This window comes from Zootoca vivipara, chromosome 9 (assembly GCF_963506605.1).
Source record: "Zootoca vivipara chromosome 9, rZooViv1.1, whole genome shotgun sequence".
NCBI classification, from domain to species: Eukaryota; Metazoa; Chordata; class Lepidosauria; order Squamata; family Lacertidae; genus Zootoca; species Zootoca vivipara.
The window spans coordinates 56358468-56377697 of NC_083284.1; the positions used below are offsets into that span (position 1 = coordinate 56358468).

At 41.5% G+C, this 19230-nt stretch overlaps 1 protein-coding gene across 3 annotated transcripts in view; it reads left to right on the plus strand.

The window, feature by feature from the left end:
* The window catches only part of TRMT9B (tRNA methyltransferase 9B (putative)), a 32071-nt gene that overhangs the window by 1107 nt on the left and 11734 nt on the right, over positions 1-19230 (plus strand). For 2 of the 3 annotated variants that reach the window (XM_060278810.1, XM_060278811.1), the window contains exons 2-3: positions 9936-10090; positions 18639-18812. In XM_060278810.1, the coding sequence (XP_060134793.1) occupies positions 9936-10090; positions 18639-18812 (329 nt within the window). The remainder of the gene's footprint in view (positions 1-9935; positions 10091-18638; positions 18813-19230) is intronic. The other variant, XM_060278812.1, reaches the window with a different exon arrangement.

Sequence of the window (19230 nt, forward strand, 5' to 3'; positions counted from 1 at the left end):
GAGACTGTTAAAAAGAAAACAGCAACCACCCTGTTCTGATCTTGCCTCAGCCCTCTCAGCTGACTTGGAGAACTTCATGCGGTTGCCTTCAGTTTTTGTCTCATTCTTTTGACCTGAAGTCTCCTGCCAATTTCTCTGCATGGATATTGCATATGCATTGGAAAAGATGTGAAGCTCCGTGCACGGGCTTAGCCAAGTGGGAGCAGGGAGGGACAGCTGCCACCCCCCCCCACCCCAAATCAATCAATAAAAATAAAAATACATAGCAAACGGAGGTTCTACCTCCCCTAACAAAAGGCCTGCCCCCTAACAAAAATTCTGGATTTGTGTAACGAATGCACATGCCAGTATTGACATGTTTACAGCCGCCAGAAGTGGCAGGGGTTTGCTGCATGTGATGGTGAATGTGTCTCTCCCCCCCCCCCCCCCGCTCCCCAGAAGTGATATTCATGTGGGGAAATTATCAGCAGTGTCATCATGAGAGGTGCTAAGGGAATGCAAATCTAGTCCAGCTGGAGAAGCCAGGGTGGAATAATTTCATCCAGTCTAGTTCAGTGGTGCGATTTAATTTCCAGACAGAAATGTGATAGTGATCTTGCGTGCATGTGGGTGTGTTTGTGCTGCTCTCTTTGCCAGGAGTAGCAGGTGGCCAGGTGATGCCTTGCTGGCTTCCCCTTCTGTTGCTAGCCTGCACTTTTGTGTTTGCATATCTGTGCACCAAGTACATTTTCCTTCCATAGAACATGGTAGCCATATGCTCCTGTCTTTAACTTGTGCCTGGCTCATCCAGTTTCTCAGCAGCTATATATTTCCATGTTCTTTCTTTCTTTCAAGGCTGCTTCACACCACTTCTTCTTAAACCATCCTGTTTGGGGAGAAATATTTGTAAAGCTGATTTGGTGTGGTGGGGAATCGTTGAGGAGTGAAAGGAAATTTGTTAAAGGCAAACCAATATATCCGAGACAGTAGATAGTTAAAACAACACATAGTTATTCTATAATGAAAGTGTGCATAATGAGATGACAGAGCATAATGGCTTTTAGAAATAGGAAAACATTTGTTGCATCTTGTTATAATATATTATGAAAATACTCTATAATAGAGTCCCTTGCTTTCATTTTTGAGCTGGATGGAATTCCCTAACTCAGATTTCTCTCCCTTAGCAAATTCTTTAAATTCAGTGCTTTTAAAAAATACATTATGTTTGTTTGTTTGTTTTTTAAAAAATCTTTCTGCTGCTTTCTCTTCCTTTACTGACTTAAAACAGATTTTAAGATGCATTTATATGGTTCTCATATACTATAGTTGTATTTGGTATTTTTGCCGTGCTCTGAATATCTGGTCCTGTGGATATAAAAACTACAGTTCCAAGGATGTAAAAAAACTCAGTTTCAGAGAATCTTGCTAACCAGGTCTGCATATACACCATACATTCCCCACGACTCCCCACGAAGAATCTTGGGAACTGTAGATTGTTGATACTTCTGAGAATTATCAGGACACCCTTAAAGAACAGCAATTCTTAGCACCCTTAACAAACTACACTTCCAAGACTTCTTTGGGGGAAGTCACATGCAAATATGCTTTAAATCAGGGGTGTCAAACTCAAATTCATCAGGGGCCGCATCAGCAGTTTGGTCACCCTCAAAGGGCCGGTTGTATCTGTAGTCCACTCTTTATTATCATAAATTATTGTCACTGCATTCAATTATTACTGTTTTTTGTAATAATGTAAGTAATAACTAGCTCTGAAAGCAGAAACATAGTCAGAATAATGGCAAGTAGATATTCAAATGTACAATTATTGTACAATTTATTGAAAAATGATTTTTGGTAACTGCACTGGGTGGTGGAGGCTCGCTAGGGTTTCATGCAGGACCTTTGCAGAGCTACTAGTACCTGGAGATGCTGGGGTCCTTCTGCATGCAGGACAGATGTTCTGCCAGTGAGCCACCACCCTTCACCAAAGGGACTGGCTGAGGTTGACTCACTGGAGCTGTTCTCCTGGTTCCAGGGTTTAAGGGCCAGAAGTATAAAGCAGCATCCTATGTTTCTGAGGAGAGGGAGAGGGAGAGGGAGAGGAGGGGAGGAAGGAAGGAAGGAAGGAAGGAAGGAAGGAAGGAAGGAAGGAAGGAAGGAGGGAGGGAGGGAGTGGGAGGGAGAGAGGAAGGAAGGAAGGAAAGAGGGGAGAGAAAGAAGAGTAGGAAATAAGGAAGAGAATAAAGAAGGAAAGAAAAAGAAAGAGGGAGAGAAGACGGAAAGGGAGAAAGAAGGAAGTAGAGGGAAAGAAAGAATAAGAATGAGGGAGAGGAAGAAAGTTGGGAAGGACAGAAGGAAGAAAGGAAGGAAGTAAGGAAGAAAGAAAGAAAGAAAAGAGGGAGCAGGAGGGAGAGAGGAAGGAAAGAGGTGAGAGAAAGAAGAGTAGGAAAGAAGGAATAAAGAAGGAAAGAAAAAGAGGGAGAGAAGACAGAGATAAAGAAAGAAGGAAGGAGAGGGAAAGAAAGAATAAGAACAAGAGAGAGGAAGAAAGAAAGGGAAGGGGGGGGCGCCGCCTTGATTCAGCGCCAGAAAAGAGCGTGAAGGGACCCAGGGGCAAAAAGCATTCTGTACCAGGCCCAAGGGCAGCCACTCATAAAGTGTGTTGCAGGAATCTAGTCTCTAGGTCAGGGCCCAGCAACCTAAGGCCCATGGGCCACAAGCGGCCCACGGGGGTCGTTTAACCGGCCCATGAGCCACCCCCGAACTGAGCAACCTGCTCGGTGAGTCCGTGTGTGCTGTGCTAAAATGGCACAGCGCGGGGACTCGCTTCCACAGCATCGGAAATCACACCTGCGCAGACGCTAGAAATCACAGGCGCACACGCGATCTGGCCCACGGTGGGATCTCCTTTATCTAGTCTACCAATGGTCCAGAGCTTCCACAGGCTCTCCTGATTCCTGGAGCAAACTGATGGCACTGTGCTCCCAAACTCCTAATAAACACTTATTTGATAAATGCTTCCATTACATTTATGAGATCAGGTCAGGTCTTCATAATTTGTTAAAAATTAGGAGACATACACTTCCCTCTGAGTGAATAGACTCTTGGGACATATATCATTTTTTTAAAAAATCAATACAATAACGTACAGCTCAACACATGATTACAGTTAAAAATGATGTTGAAAACAACCACAACACTAAAAAGTCTACCATTAAGCCAAACAAAGAGGCAAGTTCACTCCCCCAAAGTCCTTCCTAAATAGGAACATCACCAGAGAACCTGGGCTGTGTACACAACATACATTTAAAGCATCGGTGTCAAACACAAGGCCCGGGGGCCAAATCCGGCCCGCCAGACCTCGTCATGTGGCCCGCCGAGCGCCCCAGCCAGCTTGCAGAGTCTATAATCTGCATTCCCAAACTCCAGAGCTCCCATCTTTCTTAATTGTACTGGATGCTACTTCTCTTGCTGCCTCCCCACCTTTGACCTCTTGTCAGAGAATTGGAATCATTTTAATTATTTTTGTATTGGAATAATGAAGTTTAAGAAGGAATAAAACCTACATTGGCTCCCAGTACGTTTCCGAGCACAATTCAAAGTGTTGGTGCTGACCTTTAAAGCCCTAAACGACCTCGGTCCTGTATACCTGAAGGAGCGTCTCCACCCCCATCGTTCTGCCCGGACACTGAGGTCCAGCACTGAGGGCCTTCTGGCAGTTCCCTCACTGCGAGAAGCAAAGCTACAGGGAACCAAGTAGAGGGCCTTCTCGGTAGTGGCACCCGCCCTGTGGAACACCTTCCCATCAGAGGTCAGAGAGATAAACAGCTACCTGACATTTAGAAAATATCTAAAGGCAGCCTTGTTTAGGGAAGTTTTTAATCTGTGATATTTGATGTATTTTAATGTTTGTTGGAAGCCGCCCAGAGTGGCAGGGGAAGCCCAGCCAGATGGGCGGGGTGTAAATAATAATAATAATAATAATAATAATAATAATAATAATAATAATAAATTTTACTGGGTGAAATACAGTCTTTGCTCTTGATTTGCATTAAGACAAAGGTAACAGTGTTAGAAACTGAGGTATGAAAGCTGGGAGCTAAATGACACCTTAAACCTAGGTTATGGGCGCAACAACGGAATCTCTAGGCACCCTTTTTTCAGAACAAGAATACAAAGCTGAAAATGAATGAGCTGCAGCTAAAATGTTATGTTCATTTTTCACATGGTCTAATCCTTCTCCTGCCCACCCCCCTAATATTCTTAAGAGGGTCTCTTCTCTAGTCTTCAGAGAGTAGCTGGAAGTGGGGAGGCAGAAAAAGGTCCTCCTTTTCTTCCACTCTGCAGTTTTAATGTGAAATCCTAGGTGCAGTACTGTGCCCAGAGCTCAGAAACTGCTCGCACGAATGAAATGCCTGTCGCAAAATGGACCTAGAACAATTTGAATTGATTACACTGAAAGGTAATCTTCTTAAGATACAAATTATGCATATCATAATTATTGTATGTAGGATATCACTTTAATTAAGATACTATGTGGGTTTATTAATGCACACGTGTTAATGTTACAACGTGTTAATGTAATAAATTTAATATTTAATTAAAAAAAGAAAAACGCACCTTTCTCTCACAACAAAAAAATTGCTAACAAAATTTTAAAAATATGTATTTTTAAAGAGGCATCTTTGAAACTTTAGCGATTTAAACTTTAATGAAGGTGGGGATGGGCAGAATGGTTTCCTGTGGGAAAATGATATTTCATGAAGTTGCAGTTCCAACTTTTAGGGATTCAGTGGTAAGTTTTGTTTTTTAAACCCCCCCCCAAAAAAAAAGCTCTGCAGGGAGAGGTGAAATGTAGTTATAGCCTCTCAGTGAACAAAGAATAATGCATTTCTGCTATAATTACACATTCAGGCCTGATGACTCATTTCCTCAAAGAAAAGCCTTGCAAATATTAACAGTATTCATGCTACTCAATGTGCTTTTACTTCACAGAGAGGCTAAACACCCCCCCCCTTTTGTAACTCATAGAATAATTTTGAATAAACAGGGAGACAGAATATCAGATGATATGGAAGAGCTCTCGGGTGATCAATGTCCTTAAGCATTTCAGTGCACTGAAGCAACAGACTTCTGTCTGAAAGGAACGAGCTGCTGATAATTAATTATTATCATCTTGTTCCTGAAACCACTAGGCACTGTATAAAAATAAGATGAGTTCCAATAACTGGCTTAAAAAGTCAAACTGAAATAAGTTCTACCAGAAGGCTTGTTTAAGACGCAGGACACTAGAATGCCCTTCAACCTTGCTTCCAATTCTCCACCCTTGTTACCACATTAAAGTGACGGGGGAACAGCAAGGGAAATGGTCTGCAAGTAAGCAACAGAGAGAGCAAATTTTGGTTTAACTGAGATGGTGGTTCCTGTAGAGCAGCAGTTTCAGGGAGGCAAACATATTTGGTACACTTTGACCTGTGAATCTTTGCTGACGAAGAATAGTCGAAACAGGGCCTTGTCCTGATTTTTACTGGAATTTACCTTTATTTGCCTTCAACATTGGGATTGATTCCCATTTAAACTCCGTATCACATCAATAAAACCTTGTGAAGATTTATTTGAAATTCATCTTCTTTTGGCCTGAGTTCTTGCAATTTATCGTTTATGTCTGGAGGGGTGACAAGAAGGCACTCCACGGGGTGATTTCCCCGCCACTCCTGGGCGCGGCAGCGCGAGCAGCCATTGTGGCGCCGCAGCCACATGTGGAGGATCCCGCCACCGTCCGTATGGCGCTCAGGCAGCGCCAACGGCAAACCGCTATGTACAACACATGCATGGTGTCGCACGCATGTGCTGTACATAGTGGTTTGCCACCGGCACTGCCCGAGTGCTGTACAGACGGCGGTGGGATCCCTCTGCCACCACTACAGCCGCGAGCAGAGGATCCCACCACCGTTTCTACAACGCTCTGGCGGCGCCGGCGGCAAACCACTACGTACAACACATGTGTGGTGTTGCGCACATGTGCCCTACATAGCAACGGCACACATGCGTCGTACGTAGTGACGCAACGCGTGTGCAGCTGGCCGTTTGCCCTGCCCCGGGTGTCAGCCTTCATTCGCCCCTGCTTGCCAGTTTGCTGAAAGCAAGCGCCCCCTGCCACTTGACATTGTCAGATGCTGCTCAGAAGCACACAGCCCTCCGTCCTGCGCCAAGTTCTCCGTTGGGGAATATCTCTTACACTGTTCTGAGATTTGGAAACATTAGAATGTTCTGCCTGCTCCAAAGTGTAATGTGACAGAGGCAACCAAAGTCCCCGCCACCCTCCTGTGCCAGAAATTTGCCCTGCTTTTTTCTGCTGCAGAGAGCCCAGCCTGATATGAGAAACCAGTTTCCTCCCTTTCTTGAGTCTTCTGACATGTACTGAGAGGCGAGGGGAGGAAGAATATTGACCGGCTGCTGAGCTAAGCCAAAATTACTCTACTTGGACAGTAGTGTAGAACAAACTGTCAACCTGGCTTCTATATTATTATTATTATTGATTATACTGTCCTATACCCGCAGGTCTCACAGAATAAAATCAGAATATACTGAATGACAACTCCTACCAGCCCCAGTTGCATGGTCAGCGATGGTGGGAGCTGGAATTCAACATCTAGAAGCTCGTAGGTTCCCCATTCCCCATAATGCAGCAAAAAAGTTAATCTGCTACCTACACTTGACATTATGGACTATATGACAAACAAAAGGTGGCCAATTTTCAGTTTTGACTGGTCCCAACCATAGCAGGGGAGAAGGGTTAAACCTTGCTTCCCCAGCAATATGGTCCAAATCCAAATTGGTCCTCCTGCAGTTGCTTTAAAAAAGTATCTTAGAAGAACCAGTTCATGGATATCATGTGTCACATCTGATCCTCAGGGAGGTCCAAGCAACCTAGTTCTGAAGGCGTGAGTTCTAAGCTTTTGTTGCTTTAATTCTGTGTAGCTTTTGGTCATGCAATCTGCAGTTGAGGAACTTCATTGTAATTTATATCTGAAATTCTCCAAGAATTTCGACATACTCTCCTTCAATGCCTTTTATGAATTGTGCTTCATCGCAATCTGCAGTTGATGAGGATCAACTGAGGTTTCCCACACTTCCCAAAGAGATCATTCGCCCCTCTTCTGGAAATTCCAGTGTATGCTCTTGGATCAAGTTTGTGTTGACTTTGGGCTTTGCATGAAAACTTTAACCTTCAGCCAAGTTAGTATAATGCATTGTTGGCAGAAGCTGGCAATTTTGTAAAGTGGTTTGCAGTTATGTGCTTTCTATTCTTGTTCAAGACATGCATGGAAGAAAGGAAAGGGTTCCAAGCAGTGGAAACAACACATTTTATTTACAAACCACTTACGGTATGAAGGCTTGTTCCTACCGAGTTTGTTGAGATCAAGCAGGCTTGACCACAGGAAAATTTAAGTGGTTTGCAATTGTGCTCAATGTGAAAACTGCAGGGCTACCTTTGAAGGAGACTTGGAAACTACAATTAATCCAGAATGCGGCTGCCAGACTGGTGACTGGGAGCTGCCACTGGGACCATATGTCCTAAAGGATCTGCATTGGCTACCAGTACATTTCCAAGCATAATTCAAAGTGTTGGTGTTGACTTTTAAAGCTCTAAACTACCTTGGTCCTGTATACCTGCAGGAGTGTCTCCATCCCCATTGTTCAGCATGGACACTGAGGTTCAGCTCTGAGGGCCTTCTGTCAGTTCCCTCGCTGCAAAAGGTGAAAATGCAGGGAACGAAACAGAATACTTCAGTCCTACATACTTTTATGGCAATAAGTTCCATTGAACTCAGTGGGATTTGCTTCCAAGCAAACATCCATCCATACATCCACAATTTTATTTGTATGCCACCTTTCCATAGTTACCATCATGCTCAAAGCAGCTTACAACATTAAAAATAAACCTAACTACAGTGGTACCTCAGGAGTCAAACGGAATCCGTTTGACTTCCAAAACATTCGGAAACCGAGGTGTGGCTTCCAATTGGCTGCAGGAAGCTACTGCAGCCAATCGGAAGTCGTGTAAGTCACGTTGGATGTTCTGGTTCCAAAGAATGTTCGCAAAACCAGAACACTCCCTTCCGGGTTTGCGGCATTTGGGAGCCAAAACGTTCGACTTGCAAGGCGTTCGGGATTGAAGGTACAGGCATAACACAAGCAGTCATAAACAATAAATAAAGTATCAAAAAGCACAACCAAATTGAACAATTTCTACATAAATCATAAGATCTAAAATTAAGATACAAAAAATTAATATCAATAACACCCCCCAGAATCCCCTCACTCCTAAACAATACCCCAGCCCAAGAGTCTTGCAAACTTGCTTAGGGGATCCTTAGCAATCAAATGTTTCTGCTGGTTGTGCTAGTTTAAACTGTAACACTAATGGACTATAAAAGCAGCAGAGGAGATAGTACAGGAGTTTTTAAAAATATGGTTCCAGGCATTCAGTCTGTGGAGGTCTCTGCAAATTAAGACATGATTTATGTTTTAGTGCTTCTGAATAATTCCCGAAAACCACACCCTCCCCTGTGTTTCTTTTATGTATTGTTGGATTCCTTGGAGACGATTGGGTAAACAAGCTTTAGCTTTCTCTGGCCAGAGAAAGGTAGTGGCTTTTTCATGCTTTTGGTTTTTCTGGGGTAAAGCAACAATTGTAGCCTTGGCCTTTTTTTTAACACTGAAAGAAAGCTCCAGTTAAGTATTTGCAGCCCAGGCACTTTGGCATTTAAACTCCTCAGGCTCCATGAAACAAACTTAAGTTAGCTCAGCTCATTCTTGGAGAATAGATGAAAAGAAGAAACGGCCACACCTTAGTTAGGGACTTGCCCTGCATGCAAAGACAGACTCTGGTGGACTCAGTGGACAAGACCAATAGTGGGTCCCACGGTCAAGGAGGCCATTTCTGCATGGGGTGTAAAGGGAAGTGAGGGGCAAATAGGGTTTGTCAACCTGGGAAAGTAGCCCACCTAGGAGAAGGAAATCTCTGACCCTAAACCTCTGCTGCCTTGCAGCTACACTCATTTGTGAGAAAAGCCTTGGGAGTAAACCCCAAAGAACTGTCATACCCCCTGACTTACAGGACATTTTTGGGAGAAAAAAAGGCTAAGGAGTAAACACTACACAAATCTGGAGTGGAGTCCCAGAAAGGTCACTTTGGTACTGCAAATGGATGGGAGGAGACGCAGTGGGAAGTAGCAACTAGGCGAGTTGTCCACACCAGTGTCTTCAAAGTGGCTCCTAATCAAACAGTCCAAGTGACTGTACAGGGAAGTCCCCACCCAAAAGGGGGCAGGGGTGGAAAGGAGGAATCCCTGCTTGTGCACATCCCGATGACACGTGCAGCAGCACGGAATGGAACCCCCGCTTAAGTGGGGATTCCCCTGTTTGTGGCTGGAATGTAGGTACCGTATCTTATAGCAGCAGTGTGGAAGCCTGACTTACATGGAAACAGGGACAATTATGCCACCCTGGTAACATAGGAAATGATCAAAATAGTAGCAAATGGAGACGTTGTGGTGCATTGAGTAGGTTGCCTATGTTGCTTCCTGGAGTGATCTGGTTATAGCACCACACTCTGCTGCAAGAGGCTATTAACAGGCAGCACTTGTAGAGAAAAAAGGGAGGCCTGCTAACCAGGGTGACTAAGAGAAGAGAACAAGCAGCGTTCCATCCAAAGTAAGATGTTGGGACTGGGAAGCAAATGAAGAATGCATTTTTGTATGCAGAAATGGTTGGGGGGTGGGAGATGTTGTTTGGAAAAGTTGGGAACTCCCTTCCCTTGTAACTTTTCAAAGGGGAGTTCTCGCAAGAGCCTGTTCTACTGCCGTATATCTCTTCATGGCTGTTCTTTTTTGGAATTTAACTCGGGAACATGTTGTTCAGTGCATGTTTGGTCTGTTTGTTTCTTGAAGGATGGAACATGAGGCTTCCCAGCTAGAAAAGAAACATGTGCACAACGTCTATGAAAGCACAGCTGCCTATTTCAATGATCTGCAGGGCAAAGCATGGCCTCGCGTCCGACAGTTTCTCCTAGAGCAAAAGCCAGGCAGCCTCATTGCTGATATAGGTACGTGTATGTTTGTGTGCATGGATGCATGGATGTGTATACAGATAGAGAGACAGCATAAAGAATCCTTATAACTTTAAGAACATAGGAGAAAATGATTTTACATCCTGTTATGTACACAATAATGTAGGACTTATGTACGAAGTTTGGATGTGCCTATATCTATTAAATTTCGAGTCCCATTTAAAGGAGGGGGGGAGACTATACATTTATTTATTCATTTATTTATCCACCACAAGTTACATGAACTCCAGCCCTCAGCTCTGATGTGGTGACAAGAGTCCACAATATCTTCGTGTTGACTTTGATGAAGAGAACAGCTCAATACAAGCATTTCTTTTACTCACATCACCCTCTGGTGATGTTAATGGATAAATTTCTGTGAGCGTGCCCAGAAGCATCAATTAATTTCTGCAGTTGAGTGGGTAGGGTGGCCGGCCTGTTGACTAGTACCCTGGATGCCTCCTGCTTCTGGTTACCTCCTTGCAATGGTAAGTTTTTTATTTGCTTTTGAAGCAAAGAAGGGTGGGGGGGTCAGGGGTTGAGGTGGGTGAAACCATGTGGGGATTCTTGCAAAATTCAGATGGGGTTTGAGGTGAGCAGGGTGGTGTTTGGCCATCCCTTTCTAGGATTAAATCTTGGATGGAAGATGGTTACCAATTACTGACCTGGAACACCGCTGCAGTTTAAGAACTGGTGGATTGGTGACATAGCATCCAGGAAATCCCAGGCTCGGAGAATGATGGGTAGCCTATACCTGTCCAACCATCCTCCCCATTAGCTGAGCTGTCTGTCTTCCACCCCAGTACCTCACCCCTACCCAGCACTAAGCAAACCGAACAGCTATGAAAACATTTGAAACAGTCTGAATTATCTCCCTAAGTGCTCTATAAATGCCAAATATGATCATCATATTACTATGACAATGTCTACTACTGTGTGCTGGATTGCAGCCTTCATTTTTCAATAGTATGCTTAAAGAAGTATGCAGGCTTGTACTTTGAATGTTTGCTTTCTTACTATTTAAGATGCTCCATTGTCATTCTGTAGTGACTGGGAGACAGTTTTTTTTGTTAACACTATTAGCAGGTCAGAAAGACTCAGGGCTGTTTCTTAAGGCAATCGGAAGCATTTCATCTGAATTCCTTATACTGTAGTAAACTAGTCCCTTTTGCTGCTTACCTGCATCTCTCCGGCTGAAAATTGGCAGAAATTATTCTTCATCACTCGCCTTCTGACTGCCGGGAGCAGTTTTCAGGCACTTTTTTTGAAAAGATTTCTTTGAATGGTTTTGCATTAGAGTGCTACTGTTTCTTGGCTTTCCATTTGAACCTACGCACAGGAAGGAGATACGTTTTGTAGTCACTCCTAAAGCTTGACATATGAGTAGCAGTAATTTTTATGGAAGAATGCTGCAATCCAGCAACAGAGATCTGTGATGGAGGCTTCATGTGGACATATTATTGTTAATGTTAATCTGAATGAACATCTGTATCCCAATATTCATTCTTAGGATTGACTGGGATGGATCTCTGGATGCAGATGGGGGTGCTCATCTACATCCTATCCATCCCAGTTGTAATCCATGACTAGAGGTGGATTAGGGCAGAATGTCATACACATCATATTAAAACCCAGTTATTTGTCCATGTAGCTTTGAAGGATATTCAGAATGACACTTGTAGTAATGAGACTGCCATTTACATAGACTGTCACTAGAATGAAGAGAGCTATAGGTCAGGAATTGACTCCAGCTGTTTCTGTGGATGGATGCTGAGTCCCCTAAAGTTGTAAGTGCAGGGTGGATTGAAGAAGACAGCTTTAGCATTAACATGATGTTAGCAATCTAAACCTATCTTTACTGGCGATTCTTGTAAGAAACGGTAACAGTGGTACCTCAGTTTCCGAACGTCACTGCTGTCAAACATTTTGGTTTTCGAACTCCATAAACCCGGAAGTAAATGTCTCTGTTTTCGAACACGCCTCGGAAGTCGATTGTGCCACGCAGCTTCCACTGAATGCAAGATCCTGAGGCCTAGCTGTCGGCTATTGAGGTTTCAGTTTTCAAACATTTTGGAATTCGAACGGTCTTCTGGAATGGATTACATTTGAAAACCAAGGTACCACACTTCCGGTTTCTATCGCCACCGAGACGGCAGCACCCTTCGCGAGCTCCGCAGCAGGGTGATTGCTGAGAGAGGATTTTTGGGGGTAACGAGGGCTGCGCGACCCCAAAAAAAGCCAAGGGGGTGACCCTTGGTTGATCATTTCCAGCGGCGTTGGACGGGACTCTTGGCATTCTCCAGCCAGCGGCAAGAGAGCGAAGAGACCCAGACGCAAAAGGGAATCAAACACCTCTCAGCAAGAAGCCCCTAAGCCAGAATCGGCGTGAGAGCGGTAAAAACCCCTTTTAATATTAAACCCAAGACGCGTACTCAGCACTGTGAAACAATAAGGGTGGTGAAGAGTCATGGAGGATAATTGGAATGCATAAAAAGGAAGGAAAAGATAAAACAAAAGGTGCTGAGCAGAGAAGAAAGACTTTTTAATACCGGGGGACAGTGATTGTTAAAGGAGCTTACTATCTCTGTATATAAAAGCAATCGGGCACGAAAACCAGAGGCTCAGTGTTTATTTGAAGGTTGAAAAGAGAAAGACTCTCTGGATTAGAGCTTAAATTTGGAGAGCGCAAACTGCCGTTAATGTTAACGAACTATTTGTGACTGCAGTAGACGAGTGCACAGCGTATCGCCTGCAAGCTGTAATAATAAAGAAAGGGTCCCGCACAGTGGCGAAGTTAGACGGTGTGGGATTTGGAATGGAGAGCTATTAAAACTCGAACTTAAGAACGAGAGAAAAGCAGAAAGCGTTACCTTCAGGAGCAGCGTGGGACAGAGTTGGGCGGAGACTACTAGAATGAACAGGGAAATAAAGGACCAACAAAGAACTGTGACGTCAGAGGCAAGAGAGGGGAACGGAGAGGAAGAGAAAGACTGGGTAGAAAGACGAAACGTCGAGAGAGCCAAGCAGCGACATCAGAGGCGTAGAGAGGAATTGCAGGGAAGAGAGAGACTGTGCAGAAAAGTGAAACGACGGGAGAGCAGAGCAGCGACACCAGTGACCATAGCCAGAACTGCAGCAAGAGTGTTACCAAAGGGAGTAAAGTATCAACTGGACCCTGTGGAAGTGAGAGAGGTTTAAAATGGGAAGTAAAAAACTAAACCAAAGCACATTGCTTAACCTGCAACAAACAAGAAGGAATTCCGGGCAAGAAGGAGATATGGAGGTGAAAGAACTGATTCTAGGTTTGAGGGGAGATATAATGGAGATGAGAAAAGAATTTGGTGAACTTAAATTAGATGTTAATGAGAAGATGAGGGGGTTGGAGGAAAAATTGGATAAGGTGAATGAAAAAATAGAAGGGAATTCAAAGTCTATAAGAGAATTGGAAACGCAGGTTAAAAAAATAGAGGAAGAAAATAAAGAATTGGGGAAGACAACCCAAGAGAATAAAGATAAAGTGCAGCAGGTGGATGATTTGACAAAAAAAACCTTGAAAGAAGTAAGAGAAGGCAAAAAAGAGTGGGAAAAAGCTAGGAAAGAAAGAGAGGAACAAAGGATACGTCAGGAAGCCACATGGGATGCGTTGGCCTTGCTACAGATGCAGGCCCAGGAGAAGTCGCTCAGATTGAGGGGGGTCCCAGAAGAGTTAGAAGGGAACTTGCAAGAGGTAATTATAAAAGAAATAGCGGCATGGTTAGAAATAGAAGAAGAAGTGGTGACAGGAAATGTGGAGTCACTCTTCAGAGTGAACTCAAAGAAAGCTAAGGAAAACAACTGGCCGGGGGATTGTTTAATCACTTTCTACACAAAAAGACTGAGAAACAGAATGTTGCAGAAAAAAAAGGAGAGGAAACTAAAAATTGGAGGACAAAGAATAATAGTGATGAAGGAGGTGCCTCCCCGCTTTTTGAAAAAGAGGGAGAAATATCAGTTCCTTGCCAAAGTACTCAGAGCCAACTCGATCTTTTTTAAGTGGGAATACCCTCAGGGTCTATCATTCAGTTACAAAGGGAGGTGGAGAAAATTTGTAACCCCTGAAAGCGCTGATCTATTTTATAGGAGATACAAATCACAACTAGGTGGAGAAAAAACTCCAATAGAATGAGAAGTGGATCAGGAAAAAGAGGAAGGGGAGGAAAACGAAGAAATTGAATAGAAGAGCTCTAACTGGTTTTTTTTTTTTGCTTTTTCTCTTTTTTTAAGTTAAACCAATAAATAAACGAGTAAATAAATAAATAAAACCTGTGAAAGGTAACGTGTGCTGGAATTAACAATATGAACCTTAAATTAACTACGTGGAATGTTAATGGCTTAAATGATAAAAAGAAAAGGAATAGGATAAGGCATGTATTAATTAAACAAAAATTAGACATTATATGTCTTCAAGAAACACATATCAAAAAAGAGCATCAAAGATTGTTGATAGACCCAAAATTAGGAGTGGAGTTTATTGCAGCTGACGAAAGGAAAAAAAGAGGGGTGGTGATTTATGCCAAAGCGAACCTAGAACCATGATTATTATATGCAGACCAAGAAGGTAGGATAGTAATAATTCAAATTAAATATTTGGGAGAATTAATAGGCATAGCGGGTATATATGCACCAAATGAAAGAAAGACGGAGTTCTACAAAAAGGTTGAGGAGAAAATATTAGAATGTATTGAAGGGAAAATGCTATTAATGGGGGACTTTAACGGAGTCTGCAATCCAACGATAGATAAAACCGGGACCGGGAAAGGGAAAAAGACGGGGAAACTACCCCAGACATTTTTTGAGATGGTTAAGATGTTGGACTTGATAGATGGTTGGAGGGCTAAAAATGAATTTGAGAGGGAATATACTTATTTCTCCAATGCAAAAAATGTGGCAAGTAGAATCGATACAATATGGCTGACATCAGAACTGTTAGGAAGGATACAAGAGGTTAAAATCTTACCCAAAACTATATCAGACCATAACCCAATAACTTTACAGCTGAAATCAGAGTGGAAAACTGGAATGAGGAGGTGGAAATTGAATGAATATTTGTTGTATGATGAGAAAATAATAGAAGGAGCTAAAGAAACATTGAGAGATTTTTTTGAGTTGAATAACAACAAAGAAGTGGAAAATAGAACTGTATGGGATGCCAGCAAGGCAGTAATCAGGGGTTACTTTATAAAACAAAATGCCATAGTAAATAAGGCCAAAGAAAAAGAAAAAAAGAAAATAATAGAAGAGCTAGAGAAAAAAGAGAAAGATCTAAATAAAAATCCGAATAGCGAAAGATTAAAGAAAGAAATTAATATGTTACGATTAGATTATAAAGCTAAAATAGAACAAGAAATGGATTGGAAGATAAGATCATGGAAACAGAACACCTTCGAATTTAGTAATAAACCTAGTAAATATTTGGCTTGGCAATTAAAAAAAAGAAAAAGTGAGAGATTGATAAATAGAATAAGAGAAGGGGGAAAGACAATTGATAAGCCACAGGAGATAATGAAAAAATTTGTAAAATATTATGGAGAACTATATAAGCAAAAAGAGGAGGATAGGGAAGAAATAAAACAATACTTAGAGCTACATAGATTGAAAATAAACATAGAAGAAAAAACAAAAGAGATAGAAAGCCCAATTACAATACAGGAAATAAAAAATATAATGAAAAAAAGCAAATCAGGAAAATCACCGGGTCCTGATGGGCTCCCGGTAGAGTATTATAAAAAACTGGAAGGTATTCTCCTCAACCCGTTAAAAGACCTGATGAACCAGACACTAGAAAAGGGATTAACACCGGAGTCGTGGAAGGAAGCATATATTACGTTATTGCCAAAAACAGATACAGATACAGAAATAATAGCAAATTACCGACCGATATCCCTTTTAAATAGTGACTATAAAATCTTCGCAGGGATAATAGCACAAAGAATTAAAAACATCATTAAAGAAGTAATACACCCAAACCAGGCAGGATTTTTACCAGGGAGGCAGATAGCGAGCAATACAAGAAATGTAATCGATATTTTAGAATACCTGGAATTTAAAATTGATAAAAAAGCAGTATTACTGTTATTAGACGCCGAGAAGGCATTTGATAATGTCTCTTGGGAGTTCTTAAGAAAACAAACAGAGATGATGGGGTTTAAGGAGAAAATACAAAATGCCATAGGAGCTATTTACAATCAACAAAAAGCCAGGATAATACTGAATGGAAGTGTGACGGATAGTTTCTTGATAACAAAGGGCACAAGACAAGGGTGCCCATTATCCCCCTTGCTATTCATAATGGTATTGGAAATATTACTAAATAACATCAGAAATGAAGAGATGGTAAAGGGCATAACGGTCGGCAAAAGGTCATACAAGGTTCGTGCTTTCGCGGATGACATAATAATAACATCGCAAGATCCTATTAAATGTATCCCGAAAGTACTAGAAATCATTAACGAATATGGGAAGGTAGCAGGGTTAAAAGTGAATTATAAGAAAACTATGTTATTAACAAAAAATCTGGACAAAAAAGAAAAGGAGGAATTACAACAACTAACAAGCCTAGAAATAAGAAAGAAAGTTAAATATCTGGGGGTCTGGATTACAGCTAAGAGCCTTAATCTGTATGAAAACAACTACAAAAAAGTGTGGAACGAGATAAAAAAGGATATGGAGCAGTGGAGTAAGCTACAACTATCACTATGGGGCAGAATATCAGTAATCAAAATGAATGTACTCCCTAGGCGAATGTATTTATTTCAGGTAATACCAATACTGGGAGGAATGAAATGCTTTATAGAATGGCGTAAAGACATAATAAAATTCATTTGGAGTGGTAAGAGACCCCGTATTAAATACCAACTACTAACTGACAAAAAAGAAAGGGGGGGGCTTCGCGCTGCCTAACCTTGAATTATACCACGCAGCAGCAGGGTTGGTATGGGTGAAAGAATGGATAACCCTGGAAAACCCAGAACTTCTAGACTTGGAAGGTGTTGATAATCGCTTTGGGTGGCATTCTTACTTGCTACATGAGAAGGTTAAAGCCCACAGGGGTTTCTTAAATCATTTGGTAAGAAAATCTTTATATACAATCTGGATAAAATATAGAGGAATTTTAGAAAAAAACATACCTCTGTGGGCCTCCCCAATAAATATGATAACAGTCAAAAAAAACCAATATGGACGAGAAAAAAGCTACCTATCACGATCTATTGGAAATAAATCAAAATGAAATTAAATTGAAACAATATGAGGAAATCAAAGAATATCTTTCAGTATGGCTCCAATATTTTGAAATAAATCAAAGATTTAATGAGGACAAAAAATTGGGCATCGCTAAAGAAAAGTCTAAATTTGAAAAAATTCTAATGAATAAGGAAGGGAAACATATCTCACAGATATATGATTTATTGCTTGAGTGGGACCTTATAGAAGAACAAACCAAAACATCAATGGTGAGATGGGCCCAAGATTTTGGGTATAACATTCTCATGGAGCAATGGGAGAGGCTGTGGAAACAGGACATGAAGTTTACCGCCTGTTACAATCTAAAAGAAAACATCTTAAAAATGATGTACAGGTGGTATCAAACACCAGATAGATTAGCCAAAATGTACAAAAACCAATCAAATAAATGCTGGAGGTGTGGAACAGAAGCAGGTACACAAATACATATGTGGTGGAAATGTCCCATGATAAATAAATATTGGAGTATGATTTATGAGGAACTTAAGAAAATGACAAAAACAACATTTAAAAAGAAACCAGAGGTTTTCTTATTGAATATAATACCTGAAAATGTTAAAAGCGCTAACAGAACGTTGATGATGTATGGAATAGTGGCGGCAAGAATTCTGTTAGCGAGAATTTGGAAAAGCAACAACATACCCAGCAAACTTGAGTGGCAATCGTTAATGAAAGAATATGCACAGCTTGCAAAATTTACAGGAAGAATTAGAGGACAGACGAAACAAAAAACCAAAAAGGAATGGAGATTATTTTATGAATACCTAGAATCAATTTAAATAGTAAATAATTAAGCCAACCAGCAGAGCGTACCTGAGCCCAAAATAGAATATCTGAAGACTAATGTTGTAGATAAATTAAGAATCGTGCCATGAAAAAAGAATGTAATTGATGAGGTACAGAGAAGTAACTGGAAGTCAACTTCAATTTTTCTTTTTTCTTTTTTCTTTTTTCCCTTGCTTTTTCCTTTTTTTTTCCATTTAGTTTTTCTTTATTTGTTTGTATTTTTGTATACTGTGATCTATTGCCTCTGTAATACTGTTGTGCAATGTGATTTTTAAATGGAAATTAATAAAATTCTTTTTAATCCGAAAAAAAAATGAAAACCAAGGTACCACTGTATTTGTCTGTTTCAGTGGTCTATATTCACTCTGAGAACACAGTTTTACTCCGTTAGCTGAACACTTGAACAATAGAGAATGTTTTGTCCCTCTGTAACCACATTTGGTGTTTGTGTGAGTGTGTTTATTTTTATTTTTTAAAGGTTGTGGGACTGGAAAATACCTTGGTGTCAATAGCCAGGTGTATAATCTTGGATGTGATTACTGCGGTTCTTTGGTAGAGATTGCAAGAAATAACGGTTGCGAAGTGATGATCTGTGATAACCTTAATCTCCCTTTCCGGGGTCAGTGCTTCAACGCGATCATTTCTGTGGGAGGTAAGAGAGTCTGGATGTTTGAAAGAAAGAAAAAAGTAAAATATGTTCACCATACAATGTGTGCTTCTGCACTGCTGTTTGCTCACTTTGTCCAGAATATGAAGAATAGTATAGAGCAGGGATGGGAAACCTCAAGTCCAGAGGTTGAATATGGCCCCCAGGTCTTTTACATCTGGCTCTTGGACCTCTTCCTAGGCCACACCCCCTGTCTCCAGGCCACAGCCCTTACCAGTCCTTTTTCACCCCCAAGTGTTTTTCCATGGCTGGAATGTGTCCCAGAACTCTGATAATGGCACTTTCTTCTGTGGATGGAGGGTTACAGAAGGGTGCATGAGTTTGCATAGAAACTGTACAAAGGTAAAATTTGCATTTCTTGCTCCACCCACATTGCCTGTCGACCTGCCCACCACATCCACAT